Here is an 18,308-nt window from a genome sequence, read left to right as displayed (position 1 = left end):
AAAAGCTTGAGAGTCATTTTTCATTCTTCCCTTCCCCATCTAGTCCATCAGCAAGTCATGATGACTGTACTTCCAAAACATTTGTAGACTCTTTACACTTCTTTCCATTTCCACTGCCACTCCCTAATCAAAGATATCATTATCACCCACCTAGACAACTGCAAAAGATTCCTAACCCATCTCTCTGCTGCTACTTTGTCTGCCTCCCATTCATTATCATCACAGCATCTAGTGCAATGCAAGTCTAATGGAAATATAAGCCATGCAAATAATTTTAAATGTTCTAATAGCCACATTACAAAAAGTAAAAAGAAGCAAGTAAAATTAAACAATACATTTTATTTAGCCCAATTTCTCCAAATTGTAATCATTTCAATATGTATTAATAATCAATATAAAATCATTAATAAGGCAGTTTGTATTCTTTTTCATAGCAAATCTCTGAAATTTCATGTGTATTTTACACTTAGAGCACATCTCAACTTGGATGCTAAAATTTTTATCAGAAATACCTGATCTATATTTAAAGTTCACAAAATTTATAGTTGGAAAAAGTAGCTTCAAGTGCCAAAATATACTTACTGAATTCATTATGTTTTTAAATGTAGATTTAAAGTAATTAAAATTAAATTGGAAATTCAGTTTATCAGTAGCATTAGTTACAATACCTGCGTGGGGTAGTGACTATTGTCTTGAAAAGCACTGACCTAGAGTAATCTTTCTCTAATGTAAATCAGATTACATAACTAACCTGATTAAAATCCTTCCTTCAGTCACTTACCATAGCACTCTGGATAAAATCTATTTTTGGCACCAACAGAGCCTACCTAAACTTCCCTCTGCTATCTTTCCTTGCTATAATTCTCCCTCTCGACTGAGCTCTGGAGACACTGACTTACCTTAAGTTCCTCCAACACACAGACTTCTGTGACCCCTCAAAGTCTTAGTACATACTATTCCTTCTGCAAGGAATGCTTTTTACTAGCTCTTCTTATGACTGATTCCTTGTCCTTCAGCTGAAATGTCATCTGATCAGACTGACTTCCCTGACCAACTGATAAATACGTCCCTCTCTGCCATGTTCTATCACTATCCTGATCATTCCTGTCATGGCATCCATACTGATTTATAATTATACATTTTTATTAGTTTATTATATGTCTCTTCATTAGACTGCAAGCTCTGAAATGACAAGGAGTGTGCTTTTTCACTTATTACTGTCTTTCTGGTGCTTAAGACAGTGCCTGGCACACAGTGGATGTTCAATAAAAGGCATCATATGTCGCAGATAAATCAGGTATGAAAAAGGCTGAAAGCTCTCCATTATATTTGTAGATTAACGCATTCAATATTTATTCAGAAATTACCATATGCTAGAAGTGAAAATCAACAAATAAATAAAAGAGACTCTACACTCAAGAGGCTCACAATTTAGTGATAGAAGCAGATAAGATAATTTAACACGATGTGGTAAGTATAACGTGAGAGAAATGCTCAAAGAATGATGTGTACCCAGAAGAGGGATGAGAAACCTAGGAGACATGAGGAGGTGGGAGGCAGTTGGGGTATCCCAGAGGAAAGGAGACCCAAATTCAAGATAATAATAGTGGGGTGAAAAACAATAATGATGTGAACAAAGGCAATGAAATAGTGTGGTGGGTGTCTAGAGGGTATGCTATGCAGCCAGGTAAAAGAATAACAACCCACAGCCTGGAGAGGCTGGGCTACACAGGGTCTTGTATGACATCCCAAGAAGCTTTGATGATTTTATGCTGTTGGCATTAGGAACTGAAAAATTTTAACTATGACAGTGATGTGATTTAATTTGAATTCCATATCAATTATGCTATGGCTGTGTGAAAGCCAGATTGGAAGGTTACAGATGGGGAAAGTATTATGAGTCTATTGTTATAGTCCAGAAGATGACTGATGACAACTTGTATTCAGTCAGTAGTTGTAGGAATTAAGCATAGATGATCAGTTTCAGACATATTTGGAAAGTAAATTAAGCTTTCTGGAGGTCGTTGGTGACCTTGGGAAGGGCAGTTTCAGTGTACTGACGGGGAAGGAAGACACGCTGCATTCCTTATCCTCAGCTGCAGAAATAATGGGAATTGTGGAAGTGGTGATTAATAGCTCCCATATCTGGCTGCTTATCAGGAGCACGAGGAGAGCTTCTGAAAAATACTGATTACCCTGGCTTACCTCCAGACCCACTGAGTGGGCCTCCCTCAGTGGAGCCCAGGAACCTTTATTTCATAAGTTCCTCAGGTAAATCTTACACAGATATCCATATACTTCTTTGGGAGATGCTGGGATGGACCAATCTTTTCAGTATCATAATCTTTTTTTTCAAATCCATTAGGTTCCTGCATTCAGACAGTGAGAGTTGTGTGACAGTTATGAAGGGAAGGAAAGCTAAGTCAGCAGCTGAACAGGGCAAAGGTTAAGATGGGAGAATCACAAGTAGCTTACATCATTAAGAAAATGAAGAGAGATGTACAGGTGAAAGAATAGATATCTCAAAAACTGAGGCACTGGGACGGGCGCGATGGCTCAAGCCTGTAATCCCAGCACTTTGGGAGGCCGAGACGGGCGGATCACGAGGTCAGGAGATCGAGATCATCCTGGCTAACATGGTGAAACCCCATCTCTAGTAAAAATATACAAAAAACTAGCCAGGTTAGGTGGCGGCACCTGTAGTCCCAGCTACTCGGGAGGCTGAGGCAGGAGAATGGCGGGAAGCCGGGAGGCGGAGCTTGCAGTGAACAGAGATGGCGCCACTGCATTCCAGCCTGGCGACAGAGCGAGACTCTGTTTCAAAAAAAAAAAAAAAAAAAAAAACTGAGGCACATGGGCTAAGGTAACTAGTTTATCAAGCTAAGAATATTAGTGCATCAGTCAACTTTTTCTCATAAATGTAAAAATAAATCTCTTATTTAAACCCATGATCCTCACTCTCAGTACCAACCCATCTAAGTCAGATCAACAATTTAATTAGCAAAAACTCAATAAAAGTTAAGTACTTGTATTAGTCTGTTCAAGCTACCATAACAAAATACCACATGCTGGGTCACTTAAATAAAAGAGATTTATTTATTAAAGTTCTGGGAGCAAGAAGTCCAAAATTAAGATTCAGCTGGTTCAGGTTCTGGTGTGGGCTGTCTTCCTGACTTGAACAGAACTAGAAAAAAAACTATTTTAAAATTCAAATGGAACCAAAAAAGAGCCCAAATAGCCAAGGCAATGCTAAGCAAAAAGAACACAGCTAAAGTAATTATACTACCTGACTTCAAACTATACTACAGGGCGACAGTAATCAAAACAACATGGTACTGGTACAAAAACAAACACATAGACTGATGGGACACAATACAGAATAGAGAGCCCAGAAATAAGTCCACACACCTACGACTATCTGATCTTCAACAAAGCTGACAAAAACAAGCAATGAGGAAAGGACTACCTATTCAATAAATAGTGCTGGGATAACTGGTTAGCCATATGCAGAAGATTGAAGCTGGACCCCTTCCTTACACCATATATAAAAATCAACTCAAGATAGATTAAGGACTTAAACGTAAAACCCAAAATTATAAAAACCCTGGAAGACAACTTAGGCAATACCATCTGAAACGTAGGAATGGGCAAAGATTTCATAACAAAGACACCAAAAGCAATCACAACAAAAGCAAAAATTGACAAGAGGGATTCTAACTAAACTTAAGAGCTTCTGCAAAAGAAACTATCAACCTACAGAATGGGACAAAACTTTTGCAAACTATGCATCTGACAAAGGTCTAATATCCAGCATCTGTAAGTAACTTAAACAAATTTACAAGAAAAAAGTGGGCAAAGGACACGAACAGACATTTTTCAAAAGAAGACATACATACGGCCAACAGGGATATGAAAAAATAAAAAAAATAAAAAAAACAGCTCAACATTACTGATCATCAGAAAAATGCAAATCAAAACCACAATGAAGATACCATCTCACACCAGTCAGAATGGCTATTATATAAAAGTCAAAACATAACAGATGCTGACAAGGATATGGAGAAATGGTAACACTTATACACTGTTGATGAGAGTGTAAATTAGTTCAACCATTGTGGAAAGGAGTATGGCAATTCCTCAAAGAACTAAAAGCAGAAGTACCATTCAATCCAACAATCCCATTACTGGGTATATACCCAGAGAAATATAACTCATTCTACCATAAAGACACATGAATATGAATGTTCACTGCAGCACTATTCACAATAGCAAAGACATGGAATCAACCTAAAAGCCCATCAGTGACAGAGTGGATAAAGAAAATGTGGTACATATACACCACGGAATACTATGTAGCCTTAAAGGAATGAGATTATGTTCTTTGCAGGAACACAGATGGAGCTGGAGACCGCTATGTTTAGCACACTAACGCAGGAGCAGAAAACCAAATATTGCCTGTTCTCACTCATTAGTGGGAGCTAAATGATTAGAACTCATAAACACAAAGGAAACAATAGACGCTGGGGCCTCCTTGAGGATGAAGGGTGGGAGAAGGGAGAGGATCAGAAAAAATAACTATTAGGTACTAGATTTAGTACCTGGGTGAAGAAATAATCTGCGCAACAAGCCCCCATGACATGAGTTTACCTATAAAACAAACATGCACATGTGCCCCTGAACCTAAAATAATAATTTTTTAAAAAGGAAAAATTGGGACGGAGGCTCACACCTGTAATCCCAGCACTTTGGGAGGTGGAGGCAGGCAAATCACATGAGGTCAGAAGTTTGAGACCAGCCTAGCCAACATGGTGAAACCCCATCTCTAAAAAAATAAATAAATAAATAAAATTAGCCTGGCATGCTGGCGGGTACCTGTAATCCCAGCTACTCAGGAGGCTGAGGCAGGAGAATCGCTTGAATCCTTGAATCTGGGAGGCAGAGGTCTTTCAAGTTTTCTTTGGAGAGTCCAAGAAAGATTCCATGTAAACTAGCAGTATTTGAAATGGGCATTAAATAGTAAGAATTTGATAGATTGAGCCGAGATCGCGCCACTGCACTCCAGCCTGGGTGACAAGAACGAGACTGTGTCTCAAAAAAAAAAGGAAAAACTGTTCTTTTCCTTTGATCATCCAGAACACTCTGCACCTCTAAAGGCACCCAAATTCTGTCTAAACTTCCATCCCCAATAATAACACTCATAAACAGGTAACTATGTTACCATGTGACAGATACTCTCCTAAGTGTTTTACATGTATTAATTTAATTTTTACAACCACCACATGAGGAGGGTACTACCATTGTTCCATTGTACCAGTGAGGAAGCTGAGGCACAAGCAGGTTAAGTGATTACTTAGATCGCAGAACTATTAAGTGGCAGAACGGGGATGTAAACCCAGGGAGTCAGGCTCCACAGAATACATGTTCTTTACCTCAACACTGTGTAAGTTCTGACTACACTCTATGCTAGTCTACACTAGATTCTGTTAAGGGCAAATTTTTTTTTCTATCCCAAAACAGTGTCTTTCACAAAGTAGGAACTCAAGCATAGGTTGATTGTTTGAACTCCTTTTGGTCACAACATATGCTCTACTCAAGCTATGCCTGTTCTTAAGTAATCAGAAATGGCCACTGCATACACAGAAAAGATGAAAAAAAATTAGGTGAAAACCTCTGGGAGGAGTGGAAAGCAAAAGTTGAATGGGTAGAAAGTTTTGAAAACCAAGTAGAGATTTTTAAAGGGGAAGGAGGGGACTGCAGGTTATTGAGGACAGGGATATTAAACTTGTGCTTTGGAAGATTAACCTGAGAGCAGCAATGTTTACATGTAATAGATGAATAAGAAATGGAGAGAGTGAGAGGGCAGGATGCTGTCAGAGTTATCCCACATGCGAAAGGGGGACAGCTGAGACTCTGATGGTCAGAATGAGAAGAAAGAGGAAAAGGTGTTTCCTTTATTCAAAAAGATGTTTTGAATAAAGAAATTATAATATGTGTTAGATATAGGAAGATTTTAAAAATAAAAAAGGAAACTAAACTATGTTTATTTTCTAAGTTTCTAGACTGGTACACCACTGAAAGAAACTGCATCAATTAGAAAAGCAGATTTTAAAATTGAGCTTTTTAAATAAATAAATAAATAAATACAGACCAGGCACAGTGGCTCATGCCTGTAATCCCAGCACTTTGGGAGGCCAAGGTAGGAGAATTACTTGAGCCCAGGAAGGAGTTCAAGACCAGCCTGGGCAACTTAGGGAGACCCTGTGTCTACAAAAAAAAATTTTTTAATTAGCTGGGCATGATGGTGCGCACTTGTGGGCTCAGCTACTTGGAAGGCTGAGGTGGGAGGATCTCATCAGCCAGGGAGATTGAGGCTGCAGTAAGCAGTTTTCCTGCCATTGTCCCATAGCCTGGGTGACAGAGCTAGACCCTGTCTCAAAAACAAAAAAAGAAGAAGAAATACAGTTTACCTCTAAAACACCCTTAACCACAGCTGCTTCATGGAATTAGCCATTCCATATGCTGACAGGCATAATGATTTTTTGAAGGGCTAGACCCAGAGAGGTCTTAACTCTTTTATAAAAAAGTCTGTCATTTCTTACCTACCTACAGATAACCTATAGAAAACACACATTTTTTAAAGCCAAGTTTCTGGCATCCATCAAGCCTAATCATAGGCTGTTTAAGACAAACAACAACAACAACGAAAAAAACCTTCAAAGTCCTTTTGCTCAACACCCCTCCTGACTACACCATGCCAAGCAGCCAGCAAGTCATCAATCGCCAGTCTCTACCCTTATGGGGATGGAATACTTACTGTTTCACAGGCAATCCATTCCACGTTTTAAAGTGTTCTATTGAACAGTCTCCCCTACATTAAGTTTAAGTCTGTCTGCCTGTAATGTTCTCCCATTTGTTCTAATGATGTCTTCTGGGGAGATACTGAGTCAGCCTAATCCTTTTCCAAGTAACAGCTCCTCAAATATTTAGAGACAGTATCATGAACTCACCAACTATTCTCTGACAAACGGCTCTCATAACAATTGTTAGCCTAGGTATCCGGACAACACAGTGCATAGCAATCCTGTACCCACTGCATCAGCAAGCTCGTTGAAGGAGCTGCTGCATATCAGAGCCTCGCACAATTCCTGGCATACTGTGGACTCGCAACATATGATTCTTTGTAAATGACTCAGTAAATGGACAAATCCATCTGCTAATAGAATTTTCAAACATGTCCTTTCTTAACTGGTTGTATCATCTACCTACAAACAACTTTATTAAATTCTGTCTGTCCTCAAAACTCAAATAAATTTCATATAAAGAAAATACAAATTCAGAAGTAATCTGGAAGATAGGCAGGTAAATGAAACATCTTACTAGGAAATCTCAATAGGGGAAAGGCATTTGTATGGTATACATATGATGTATTTCGGAATGTCTGAATTTGTATTACATATACATATCACTTTTTTGATTAAAAGACATTAATAATAAAGTGATTTATTTATTATTAAAATAATAAAGTTATTTCCATTTTAATTCATCCTAGTGGAATAGTAATGATATAGCATGAATTGTGTCTTCTCTAATAAAAAGATGTGTCCTGGGCCGGGCGCGGTGGCTCACGTCTGTAATCCCAGCACTTTGGGAGGTCAAGGCGGGCGGATCACGAGGTCAGGAGATCGAGACCACCCTGGCTAACACAGTGAAACCCTGTCTCTAGTAAAAAAAAAAAAAAAAAATACAAAAAAATGAGCCGGGCGTGGTGGCAGGTGCTTGTAGTCCCAGCTACTCAGGAGGCTGAGGCAGGAGAATGGCGTGAACCGGGGAGGCAGAGCTTACAGTGAGTGGAGATCAGGCCACTGCACTCCAGCCTGGGCGACAGAGCGAGACTCTGTCTCAAAAAAAAAAAAAAAGATACGTCCTGCCATTTAAACAGAGAATAACCAAATAAACACCTAGAAGTAATATTAGATTTAATCTAGACCAGAGGCATTCAACAATTTTGAGGATAACCCACAGTAAGAAATACATTTTATATTGCAGCCTAGTATGCATATACAAATATGCAACTAATACAAAACTTTCACAAAGCAGTACTTATAACTACCTTGGATGTAGTCTGATACTTTGTTTAACACTGTCAAACACAATCTCACTAAATTGATATCATGGCCCACTATTAGGTCACAATCTACAGTTTAAAAAACACCATTCAGGCCAGGTGCAGTGGCTCACGCCTATAATCCCAGTATTTTGGGAGGCCAAGGTGGGTGGATCACCTGAAGTCAGGAGTTCAAGACCAGCCTGGCCAACACAGCGAAATCCCATCTCTACTAAACATATGAAAATTAGCCAGGTGTGGTGGCGCACCCCTGTAGTCCCAGCTACTTAGGAGGCTGAGGCATGAGAATTTCTTGAACCTGGGAGGCAGAGGTTGCAGTAAGCCAAGATCACACCATTCACTGTACTTCAGCCTGGGCGACAGAGCGAGACTCAGTCTGAAAAAAAAAAACCACTGTTCTAATCCAAGCCCACTCTACTATTCTCGACCAATTTATTGATGACAAAGGTTATGTTTCAGCTTAGATAAATGGCTCATACAGAGTCAAGTAGCTGATTCATTCAGTTAGCTCCTGCCGTATGCCAGCACTGCACTATGGAAAATGATAAAGGAGACACAGCTCCTGGCTTCATGGAAGCTGCAAATAGTTGGGCAGACAGATGAAGCAACCAACTGTTCAGCAGATTCCTGTGCAGTGAAGTATTAACAAGGGCCACCAAGGAGGGGCCTCTAAATCAGACAGAGAGAGCTGAGGAAGACCAGCAGATGACAGCAGAGGCCAGACTAAACCCAGCTCTCACTGTTCTTGGCGTGCAACCTTACTTACCTTTGGTACACCTTCAACAAATACGCAGGGACCACCTGCCACAGGGATTTGGGGGGGGGAACCAAATACACCCCAAACTAACTCATTCACAAATACTCCTAATTCCCACAGCAGTTGAACCTTATGGGTCTTTTCTCTTCGTATGTCCCTACAATCTAGTGGACACTCACAAAAGCACTGCTTCCTCCTTCTCATCTCCCCTCTTGCTCTGCAAGCGAGGAACTCATGATCCTTCTGCCACTTCCCTTCTTAACTGACTCTGGGGGAAAAAAAAAAATAAAAGCCCTAAGAGAATATTTAACATTCAAAGTACATAATTCAAATCAAGTACCCACACATACATTTTACATGATATGTTTTTAGGATTAAATAAACAGGCTAAAGTTTCTTAAGTTGAATTTAGAAGGACTTCAGTATGCAGGTCATTCTATTGGTATTTAGATGAGAATGCAGAAATCTCACCAGACAATTGTTGCTGTCCTGGTAGTAGGACTCAGAACCATGCTAGGATCCATAAAAATAATTGCAAGCCTTTGCCCCTCTTTTCAAAATATGAAGAGAATGGGTCTCAGTTTTATTAACCAGAAAACATAAACAGACACACATATACAGAGTTCTAAACCTCCACTAGATAAGAAACCCAAAGCTATCCTTTTTAAAGCTTCTGAGGTATATCTAGTAACTTAAAAATAATGTAATTCCAAATAGAACCAGCTAACTAGCTCAGAGCTAAAACTGACGGTTAACAAGTTATGGGAATGTCAACCAAATCAGAATATGAATCTTTACACTGGAAAAAAAAAAGAGCTATTGGGTATTATTTCAACATCTACTACAAAAATGTTGGTACTTCTTTTAAGGTTTAATTACATCTTACTTCCTGAACCCTTGGCTGTAGATGTTTTCTGTGGGCTCAGACCATACTCTTGCTAAGTAGTTCTGCTTCACCAACTAGACTTCCTCAATTGTTTTCCCCCCTTCTAGCCCACCTTTGCCTGCAATTTCATCTAACACTTCCAAAAGAAAAGGAACATGCTAAGAAAGGTTTACTTTATATCACAGAATCGAGTATCTTCCTTAAAATCTATTCTCTAGGAAAAAGCTAAAAATAATGTCAGAAAAATTTATTTGAATTCTATTATCTCTGTTATTAATTCTATTTTGTTCATTAATCTTTAGCACTCACCATGTGACCGCTAGTATGTCACCTAACTTTTTTCCAGCTTAATCTTCTTTTATTTCTAAATTAAAGTAAACAAAACATGCTTTTGCTATCTTCTCACAGAAATTCGAAAGTTTAATGAAATAATAGAAACTGCTTTGGAACTGTTGGAAGGGAAGAGTATACAAACTGGGTTCACTTTGCATATATTGATTTAAAAAAAAAACAAGAACACACTGTGACAATGCATTTAACGAATGTGGGCAATGCTTTCTTTAAAGAAGGCTCAAATATATTCTATTAGCCTTGTCTACAAGTAAGCATTTTGATGCAACTGTAATTTTCCAACATTCACAAAAAGAATTTGCAAATACACATTACCATCTACCTCAACTTACTTTTGTTTTTAAAATACTCAAAAAATGTCCAGTCTAAATAAATGATTTAAATTGAGAGCAATCAGTTATTGAATGCATACTATGGGCCAGGCACTTGATACCATCTTACTCAGAACTCGCACACAGATTAAAAGGTGAAGTCTGCAATCCCTATTTTGCAGATGAAGAAACTGAGGCCAAGTGAGGCTAGGTTCCGTAATGAGGAGCCATGCTACCAGCGAGAGTCAGAGGCAGGACTCAAGAGCAGCCAGCAAAGCCTGCACTCCATCACCACACTGTGATGATTCCTCTTCAAATATTCACTTTTGGGGAATCTAAAAAAACAAGCACCATAAACAAGTTTAGTCACCTACTAAATTACTTATTAAATACATTAGTCTTTCAATTCCAAGCCACTGAAAGGATAAACAATGAGGTCCTTCAGAAGCCCTAGCTACTGCTATCATGTATGTATATGCTATTCATGGGTATATCATGACCTTGAAGCAGCGGGAAATAAAAATGACACACTGTCACAAAGGAGCACTGAGACACATTTTCAACCCTTGGAAACAGAGGACTTGCATCAGGGATATTAGGGAAAAACAAGATCTAAAGCAATCCTGTATCATTCATATAATTCAGGAATTAAATGTATAATCATTTTCCTCAACAACTGCTCTGTTTTTATGATCAATTAACACTAAAGATTTAACACATTAATGCTTGCTGAAAAATTAATTGTTAACATAATCTCTATAACATTAATGGACCCCAATGTCATTCAATGCACTCTAAGAATACAAACACACACAAAGAATAGAAAACAGGCAAACTGAAGGAAGCAGATTTGCTACACAAAAATATCTTTAATTTACCTAAAAGTTCACCCACTTGTTTAAATAATCACATTTCCATTTAGATTTATTTACATACAACTTTTCAGAAGCTTGTGTTGGTTTAAGCAAGGCCTATTGATGACCATCTCAGGCATATCTTTCTAGCTAATGCCCACCTTGTGGATAAATATTAATAATGTGTAAAAACATCCAATATCTTATTTAGTCTTTTCCTGGGCCCATCTGTTCCCTAAAAGTCACACTTCACCCATGAGTGTGCTATTTCAGCCAAATTAACTTGCCTAAGTCTGAGAAAAATTCTGCTCCCTGTCTCCACTATCCTGTATGGGGAAAAAAAATATATAATGAAATGTAATGTCACTGCTGGTCAACTATCAAGAAGAGTAATGAAGGAGAGTATCATGGAAGAGAAAAAGGCTGGCCCAATGCAAAGGGATGGGAAAAGGAGGAGGCAGGGTAAGGGTTGGAGGGAGGTGCTCTAAAACAATAAGAGGAGGAAGACAAGATGATGAATTGGCACAGGCCTCCCAGTTCCTAACATTAAGTTCCAAACTTAGCTCTGATTTTTTCTGACCTTGGGCAAATCTCTGGTTCCCTGTATCTTACTGTGGCTCCAGCAAGTTAGAGAAAATCAAGCCAGAGGAAAGCTTCTTACAATAATGTCATCAAATGCCAGTCTTGCTACTAATAGAGGAAGAAAAGCTAAGCTACCTATGACCATACACACACAGAGAGAGAGAGTAATAAATATGGTATTAATGAACCCTCTAATTTGTTGGAAATGATTTTTAATTCATGAAATGCAAATCATTTGGTGTCAATTCCTTTACCCTCCTCCCATTCTAAACAATTCATTCCATTTTCAGGTTTGCCTTTAGGACATTTTCCCTGACATTTGTATCTTCTACTTATTCTACTCCTTTAACTAAATGACTTATTCTTTAAAACGAAAATAGAATTCACCTCCCTTAAGTATTAGTGTCTTGAAGGTCCTTATAAAATAGTTGATCTGATCCATCCCACTCTCAATTAACCTTCACTGCATCCAGTTATATTTTTAATCTCTCCAACCTCTTTTTTTGTTCCTTGCTGCTCTTCTTTAGGGCCCTCTCCAATGTACAGTATCTCTTTGTGATAAAGTCACAGTCTAAATTCAATGCCTTGTTGTCAACCCAGAAACTGAGACACAGATCACCACCTTCCTGCTTTGACATAGATACTTCAGTACATGCAGGCTTGAGCTAAAATGATACTGGCTGCCAGATGACACTGGAAACTCATATATTGTCTACTTTCCACTTATATTCAGTTCAATTTCAGAACTGTAGTTTTTCAGGGATTTTTGTAAAAATAAATTGACATACTATAATTTTTTATCCTGATTAGTTTGCATTATATCTGACTACCTTCATTTTACATATGCATTTGAAAGTTGTCTCATTCTTTATCCTGTCAGTTCTCTTTTTATACATACATCAGCTTCATATTTTCTTGTATATTCTTACCCAGTATACTTAGAACTCAATAAATACATGTTCATTGGTTTTATGTGTCCATATTTCTCCGGAGTTTCAGTAAGAGTCATACTGAATGCCAGCTTGGCTGCTTACTAGCCATACGATTCTGGGTGAATGACTTGTCTCTCTAACCCTGAATTTTCTCCCCTATTGACATGGGGATATGGAAACAGGTAAGGAATAGAAGGTATGAAAAGTGTCTAGCAGAATCCATGTCTGCCACCCCATAATGGCTAAGCAAATGTTGGCCCCCTTTTTCCCCCTCTACTTTATAAAATGTATTTAGTATAACATAATCCATAAGAATTTTTAAATCAATGCAGAGAGTGTGAGAAATTGCAATGCAAACTTGGACTAGGATAAATTGCAGAACTTTGGCCATACAGAAAATTAAATTGGATCATTCTATATAGCATATGAGCTTGGGACTCTCTTGACTTGGCTCTGGTAGCAGAGGAAAAAAAATAATCTATTTCTTTCTAGATACTTGAAGCCCCTCTAAAATAAATCACAATAATAAATAAAACTTCATAATTTAACTTACTAGCCTTGCAAAAAGTACTACCTAAGAAGAATACCTAACACTGTAAATGTATGCTCCATTGAAGAGAACCCGATAGCGTACCCTCTAATCCAGATAAAGATTAAGTTTCCATTCCTCCAAGGTTCTGGGTGACTGCCCAACTTCATTTGTAAAGAAGTTAAATCAAGTGCATTTTTGGATAACTGTTAATCATAAGTAGATTCCAAAACAGAGATATCCTATCCAGTCCAGTTACCTTAGTTGTATTGTTCTCACACATTATTAATTTAAAAAAGAATTCATTTGATGGTGGTAATTAAATACCACCAACTGTTAATTTGTGATAACCTAAATGTGTATTATATAATGTTAATTCAGCAAAAATATTTTTGTGATTTCAAGTTCTACCAATTCATTGTTGGATGAAGAAAAGTTCATGTTTTGACACTTTATTTATAGATCCTTGTGAACTATGAAGTATAGTTCTCAATAATTATGACATTTTAATTCTTAGCACCATTTATCTAATAATACTTAGAAGCAATTTCTTGAAAAATATCAGCATAATCACTTTTAAAAAAATTTTTATTTCATCCTCATTAATCACAAAACTTTTTCTATTTGTGCAGAATTGAGAGTCTATTTACAACTCAGACTAGAATAAAATAATGTGGACTCTTCTGCCTATATAATTAGCATTGAAAAACTAATGCTTCTAACAAATGTGTCATTTTAAAACATCTGCGTATTAGCAACTAGTACAGTTTTCACTTAACACCTCTATAAACGAGTTATATGCACTCTAAAAACATACTTAAACAATCCAATTACATTTTAAAACTCTCTTTACCAATGTCTAATATACCAAAGAAAAATACTTATCTTTTAATAAATGTTGCTTCTACCTAAGGGGTCACCTCAAATTTTCTATGAAACGAGGCAAGGTAAACATATATAAATAAATAGGAATAAAATCATTAACATAGTTAACTTCTTGTTTACTATTATTATTTGAGACAGAGTCTTGCTCTGTCAGCCATGCCAGAGTGCAGTGGCACAATCATGGCTCACTACAGCTTTGACCTCCTGGACTCAAGTGATCCTCCTACCTCAGCATCCCAAGTAGTTGGCACTACAGGCATGCTCCACCATACCTGGCTAAATTTTTTTGGTTTTTTGTAGAGACAAGATCTCACTATGTTGCCTAGACTGGTCTCAAACTCCTGGGCTCAAGCAATCCTCCCACCTTGGCTTCCCAAAATGCTGGGGTTACAGGCATGAACACTGTGCCTGGCCAGCTTCTTATTAATACAAGCAGCATTTATATAGGGAGCAAGAAAGAAGTTAAAAGTATTTATCAGAGGAAATGGTAAACCTCAATATGGAGGATGCAATATGGCACAGAGATTCTAGAGCATGGGTTATAGTGATCAATACCTCTAGTTGAATCTTAGCTCCACTGTTTTTATATTAAATTAAATTATCCTTGAGTGAGTTACTCAAACTCTCTAAATCTTAATTTCCTCTTCTGTAAAATGGAAATCATAAGAGTACCTACCTCTTTGGGGTTTTATGAGGACTAAATGAGATTATTCATATAAAAGCACCCAGAATAGTACCTACACATAACAAGCACTCAATAAATGTTAACCATTATTATCATCACCACTGTACTATAAATATATGCATATGTATAATGAAAATAGTTGAATAAATTTAATTCTTCTGTATACAAACCAGACCAATAGGCAGACCCAAGCCAGCTAGTAAACCCCTATGTTGAGATTATAGGTCTCAGGTTCTATTCATTAGATCTTAAGCTGCCTCTCATTGCCAACATATATCTCATCCTGCACCACCAAAAGAACAATCTGGTTACTCATGCTATATCAAATTAATATGCAAGTTCATCACTTCAGCAAGAAAATCACAAACAAGTGGTTCATTCATGACTCATTTTATTCATAACAATCTCAAACCTGTCACCCAAAAACCAGCTTTTACAGCGACCACTAAATGAAGGAAACATATTCACATCCGAATTCATTCATTGGTGTCAAAAAAACTCAATATAAACAAACTATCTGAGAGAAGATACAGTTAGTCCACTAAATAAGGATTGCTGAGAAAATGCATCATTATTTTGTAGAGAAGAAGCTTCAGTCAAGAGCAAACACAATTAATTTACACAAGTGATGACCCTTGGTTTTTATGGCTGCATTCAATAACTGCACATTAGATCAGAGTCTTAAAACGAAAACAGTTTCGTGTAAAAGAGTAAAGTTGCATCCTTAGGAAAGAAACGTATTTTTATTGCAAAATTCCTGGATAACGACAAGAAAGCGCTAAGATGTTATAGTAGAAAATGGATACAATTTTTTCCACCTAGGCTGAATATCTTATCAAAATAGAAAACTCCATTTTCCCTAAGGTTGGCTTATAATTGGAAATTAGATTCCTCAATAATTTAATGACTGAAATCTTTATTAAAGTCAAATGACCTTCCTAATTAAATGTTCTCCTTAATATATAAGCTCTGCTAAGCAGGTGTTATCTCTACATATAATACAGACTTTACATATGGATTAAATGACCTTTTTCCTCTACGTTCACCCTTTTCTTTGACTTGACATTCTAACGGTTTATTAGTGGTAAAACTTTTTAAAGTACAACAAATTACTAATGCATTCTGGTAAGTGTTCTGATTGTTATACTTGTAATGTCCCTATTTTTTATTCCATCTTGAAAAATATTCAAGCTTAAATATTTTACTCTTCTATATTTCTTTCTTCAAAATATCATTTCAAAAGAACATAGCTAGTGTGGGGAAATGTGTACAATTTTATTATAACATTAAGAAGAATGTTAGGATTTCAAAACCTAGAAAGTAGAATTGTGATATGTGCATACAATTGACATTAAGTTCAAAAGCTCTGACTACAAACAATACACTTACATCTAATACAGGCTCATCCAAGTAAATATATGGAAGATGCATAAAAATATGGTAATTTCATTTGAAATACTCACAATTTTAATCTTTAAGTATTTGTTTAAAAAAACAAAAATAGTTAAATAACTCTTAAGGTGTCATGACAAAAATGCCCTGGCATTTGGAAAGCCAAAAATATATTATCAAAACTCACTCTTTGGATGTCACTTTAAATCTAGTAAATTTCACTGGCAACAAATCAAAGAAAGTAACTGTTATATGTTTGAAATAACACATTTATCCATCACTTCACCAGAAGGCTAAGATGACGTAGGCAAAATGCTTTACCTTCACTTTGCTCATTAATCAAAAAAATATATAAAAATGGGGTGTAGTGATTAAGTGAATTACTCAAGGATACAAAGCAATTTTACTTTATTAGGTTTCTTATCTTTCTACTTCATACAGGAAAAAAAAGTGTCATCTGAAAGATGGAACATCATTTGAGAGAAAGGAATATGTACTTTATGAACACTGACATTTCCAAAGGAAATGTGGGCATATCCAGCTCTAAATTTTACACATCACCAAACACTAACAAAAAAAGAAAAAAAGAACAGAAACAGGAACCTTCTGCATCCCAAGTCACGAATGAGTCAAATAAAAAGAATAAAGTACAATCTCGCCAGCATTTTTTCTTGGATACTGTACATTTCTACCTAGTTTTCTACTACTAGGAAACAGATTTCAGCTTTCATAATGCTTTCAAATGGGCTCTTCTTAGCAAATGTCTACACTCTTCAGTCTAGGCCATTAAGGTAACTTAATCCCTCAAGAATTGCTCAGTGGAAGAAATGCTCATTCCCAATTCAAAAATTAATTCCTTAGCTGTTTCTGTATTAAGAGTCATGAGGAAAACCACAGCTACAATTTAGATTCAGAATGTTATCTTGAAGGCTAGCAAGACAAACAGGAGCTTAGAGAACGGAAGATGATGCTGGGGGAGGGGGCGCAGTGAGAGTGCGAGAAAGATGCTGGTCAGTTCCGAGATGATGCAGGAATGACATGGCACCTGGACAACACAAGTCCACCCACTGCCAAGTCTGTGCCTAGGGCTCTCTTACAGTTGTCTGGAGCTGTGAATAGGTGTACACGCAAACACACCACCTTTTATTCTTCGACTCTCCGGGAGGAGAAGGGTGGGGGAGCGTCTCTGGATAAAGCTTCACCACAACAAACGACGTCTGTCTCCTCGCACCCCGCCTCCCCAGCTAGAGGCAGGCAACAGTAGACAGCTGAGAGGAACGAGAACCCAGGCAGAAGGAAAGCATCTCCACCTAGGGGAGGGGGCTCGGGGGATAAAGCCCCACAGCCTCGCAGGGAGCCTCGCGGAGGGCGACAGGAAAAGGAGGCGGGTGTTGAGCCGGGAAAACAGGAGAGGGGCACTGGGAAGCTTTCGGCGCGCTACGCAGGGAGGCTGCCCGGGGCTGGCGCGCACCGAGGGGGTGGGGGTCGATCCCGGGGCGGAACCCTCCCCCGACTCCCGGACTGGAGGACAGGGAGGAAATGGCTTTGTATCGCACGATGAAAGGCAGGCAGGAGGGCCACCAGGCGGGGGGTGGCAGGGGACGGAGGATGCCCAGAGCTGGAGGACCCCGCCCGCCCCACGGACACCGCCACTCTGCCCCCCATTCCACCGCAGCGCCTGGTCCACCCACCCTCTGGCTCCCGCTGCCGGTCCACGTTCCAACGGCCCGGAGCGGGGTCGCCCCCCGCCGCATCCTCACTCAGCGCCCTGCGCGCTCACCTGCCCACGAAGTTCTCGAGCACCGAGCTCTTGCCGGCGCTCTGGCCGCCCACCACGGCGATCTGCGGCAGCTCCAGCAGGCAGCTCTGTCCCAGCGCCGAAAAGGCGTCCTGCAGACGGTTCACCAGTGGGATCAGCTCCTCCATCTCCCGGTTCCCCATCTTGCCCGAGGGGCCGGCGACCAGCTCGCCTCTACGACCTGACCGGGAGTAGGGGCCGCGCTGCCCTGGCTGCGGCTG

The 18,308-nt window shown here is 38.7% G+C and overlaps 1 protein-coding gene across 6 annotated transcripts in view; it reads right to left on the bottom strand.

Moving 5' to 3' along the window:
• DNM3 (dynamin 3) overlaps positions 1-18,302 on the bottom strand; it is a 579,299-nt gene extending 560,997 nt beyond the window's left edge. For all 6 annotated transcript variants that reach the window (XM_011962308.1, XM_011962305.1, XM_011962306.1 and 3 more), the window contains exon 1: positions 18,070-18,302. In XM_011962308.1, the coding sequence (XP_011817698.1) occupies positions 18,070-18,230 (161 nt within the window). In that variant the 5' untranslated portion in view covers positions 18,231-18,302. The remainder of the gene's footprint in view (positions 1-18,069) is intronic.
• Between the last annotated feature and the right edge of the window lie 6 nt (positions 18,303-18,308).

The sequence above is a fragment of the Colobus angolensis genome, unplaced genomic scaffold, assembly GCF_000951035.1.
Source record: "Colobus angolensis palliatus isolate OR3802 unplaced genomic scaffold, Cang.pa_1.0 Scaffold59, whole genome shotgun sequence".
NCBI lineage: Eukaryota > Metazoa > Chordata > Mammalia > Primates > Cercopithecidae > Colobus > Colobus angolensis.
Note: the sequence above shows the minus strand (reverse complement) of the source record. Positions and strands in the feature narration are given on the sequence as shown.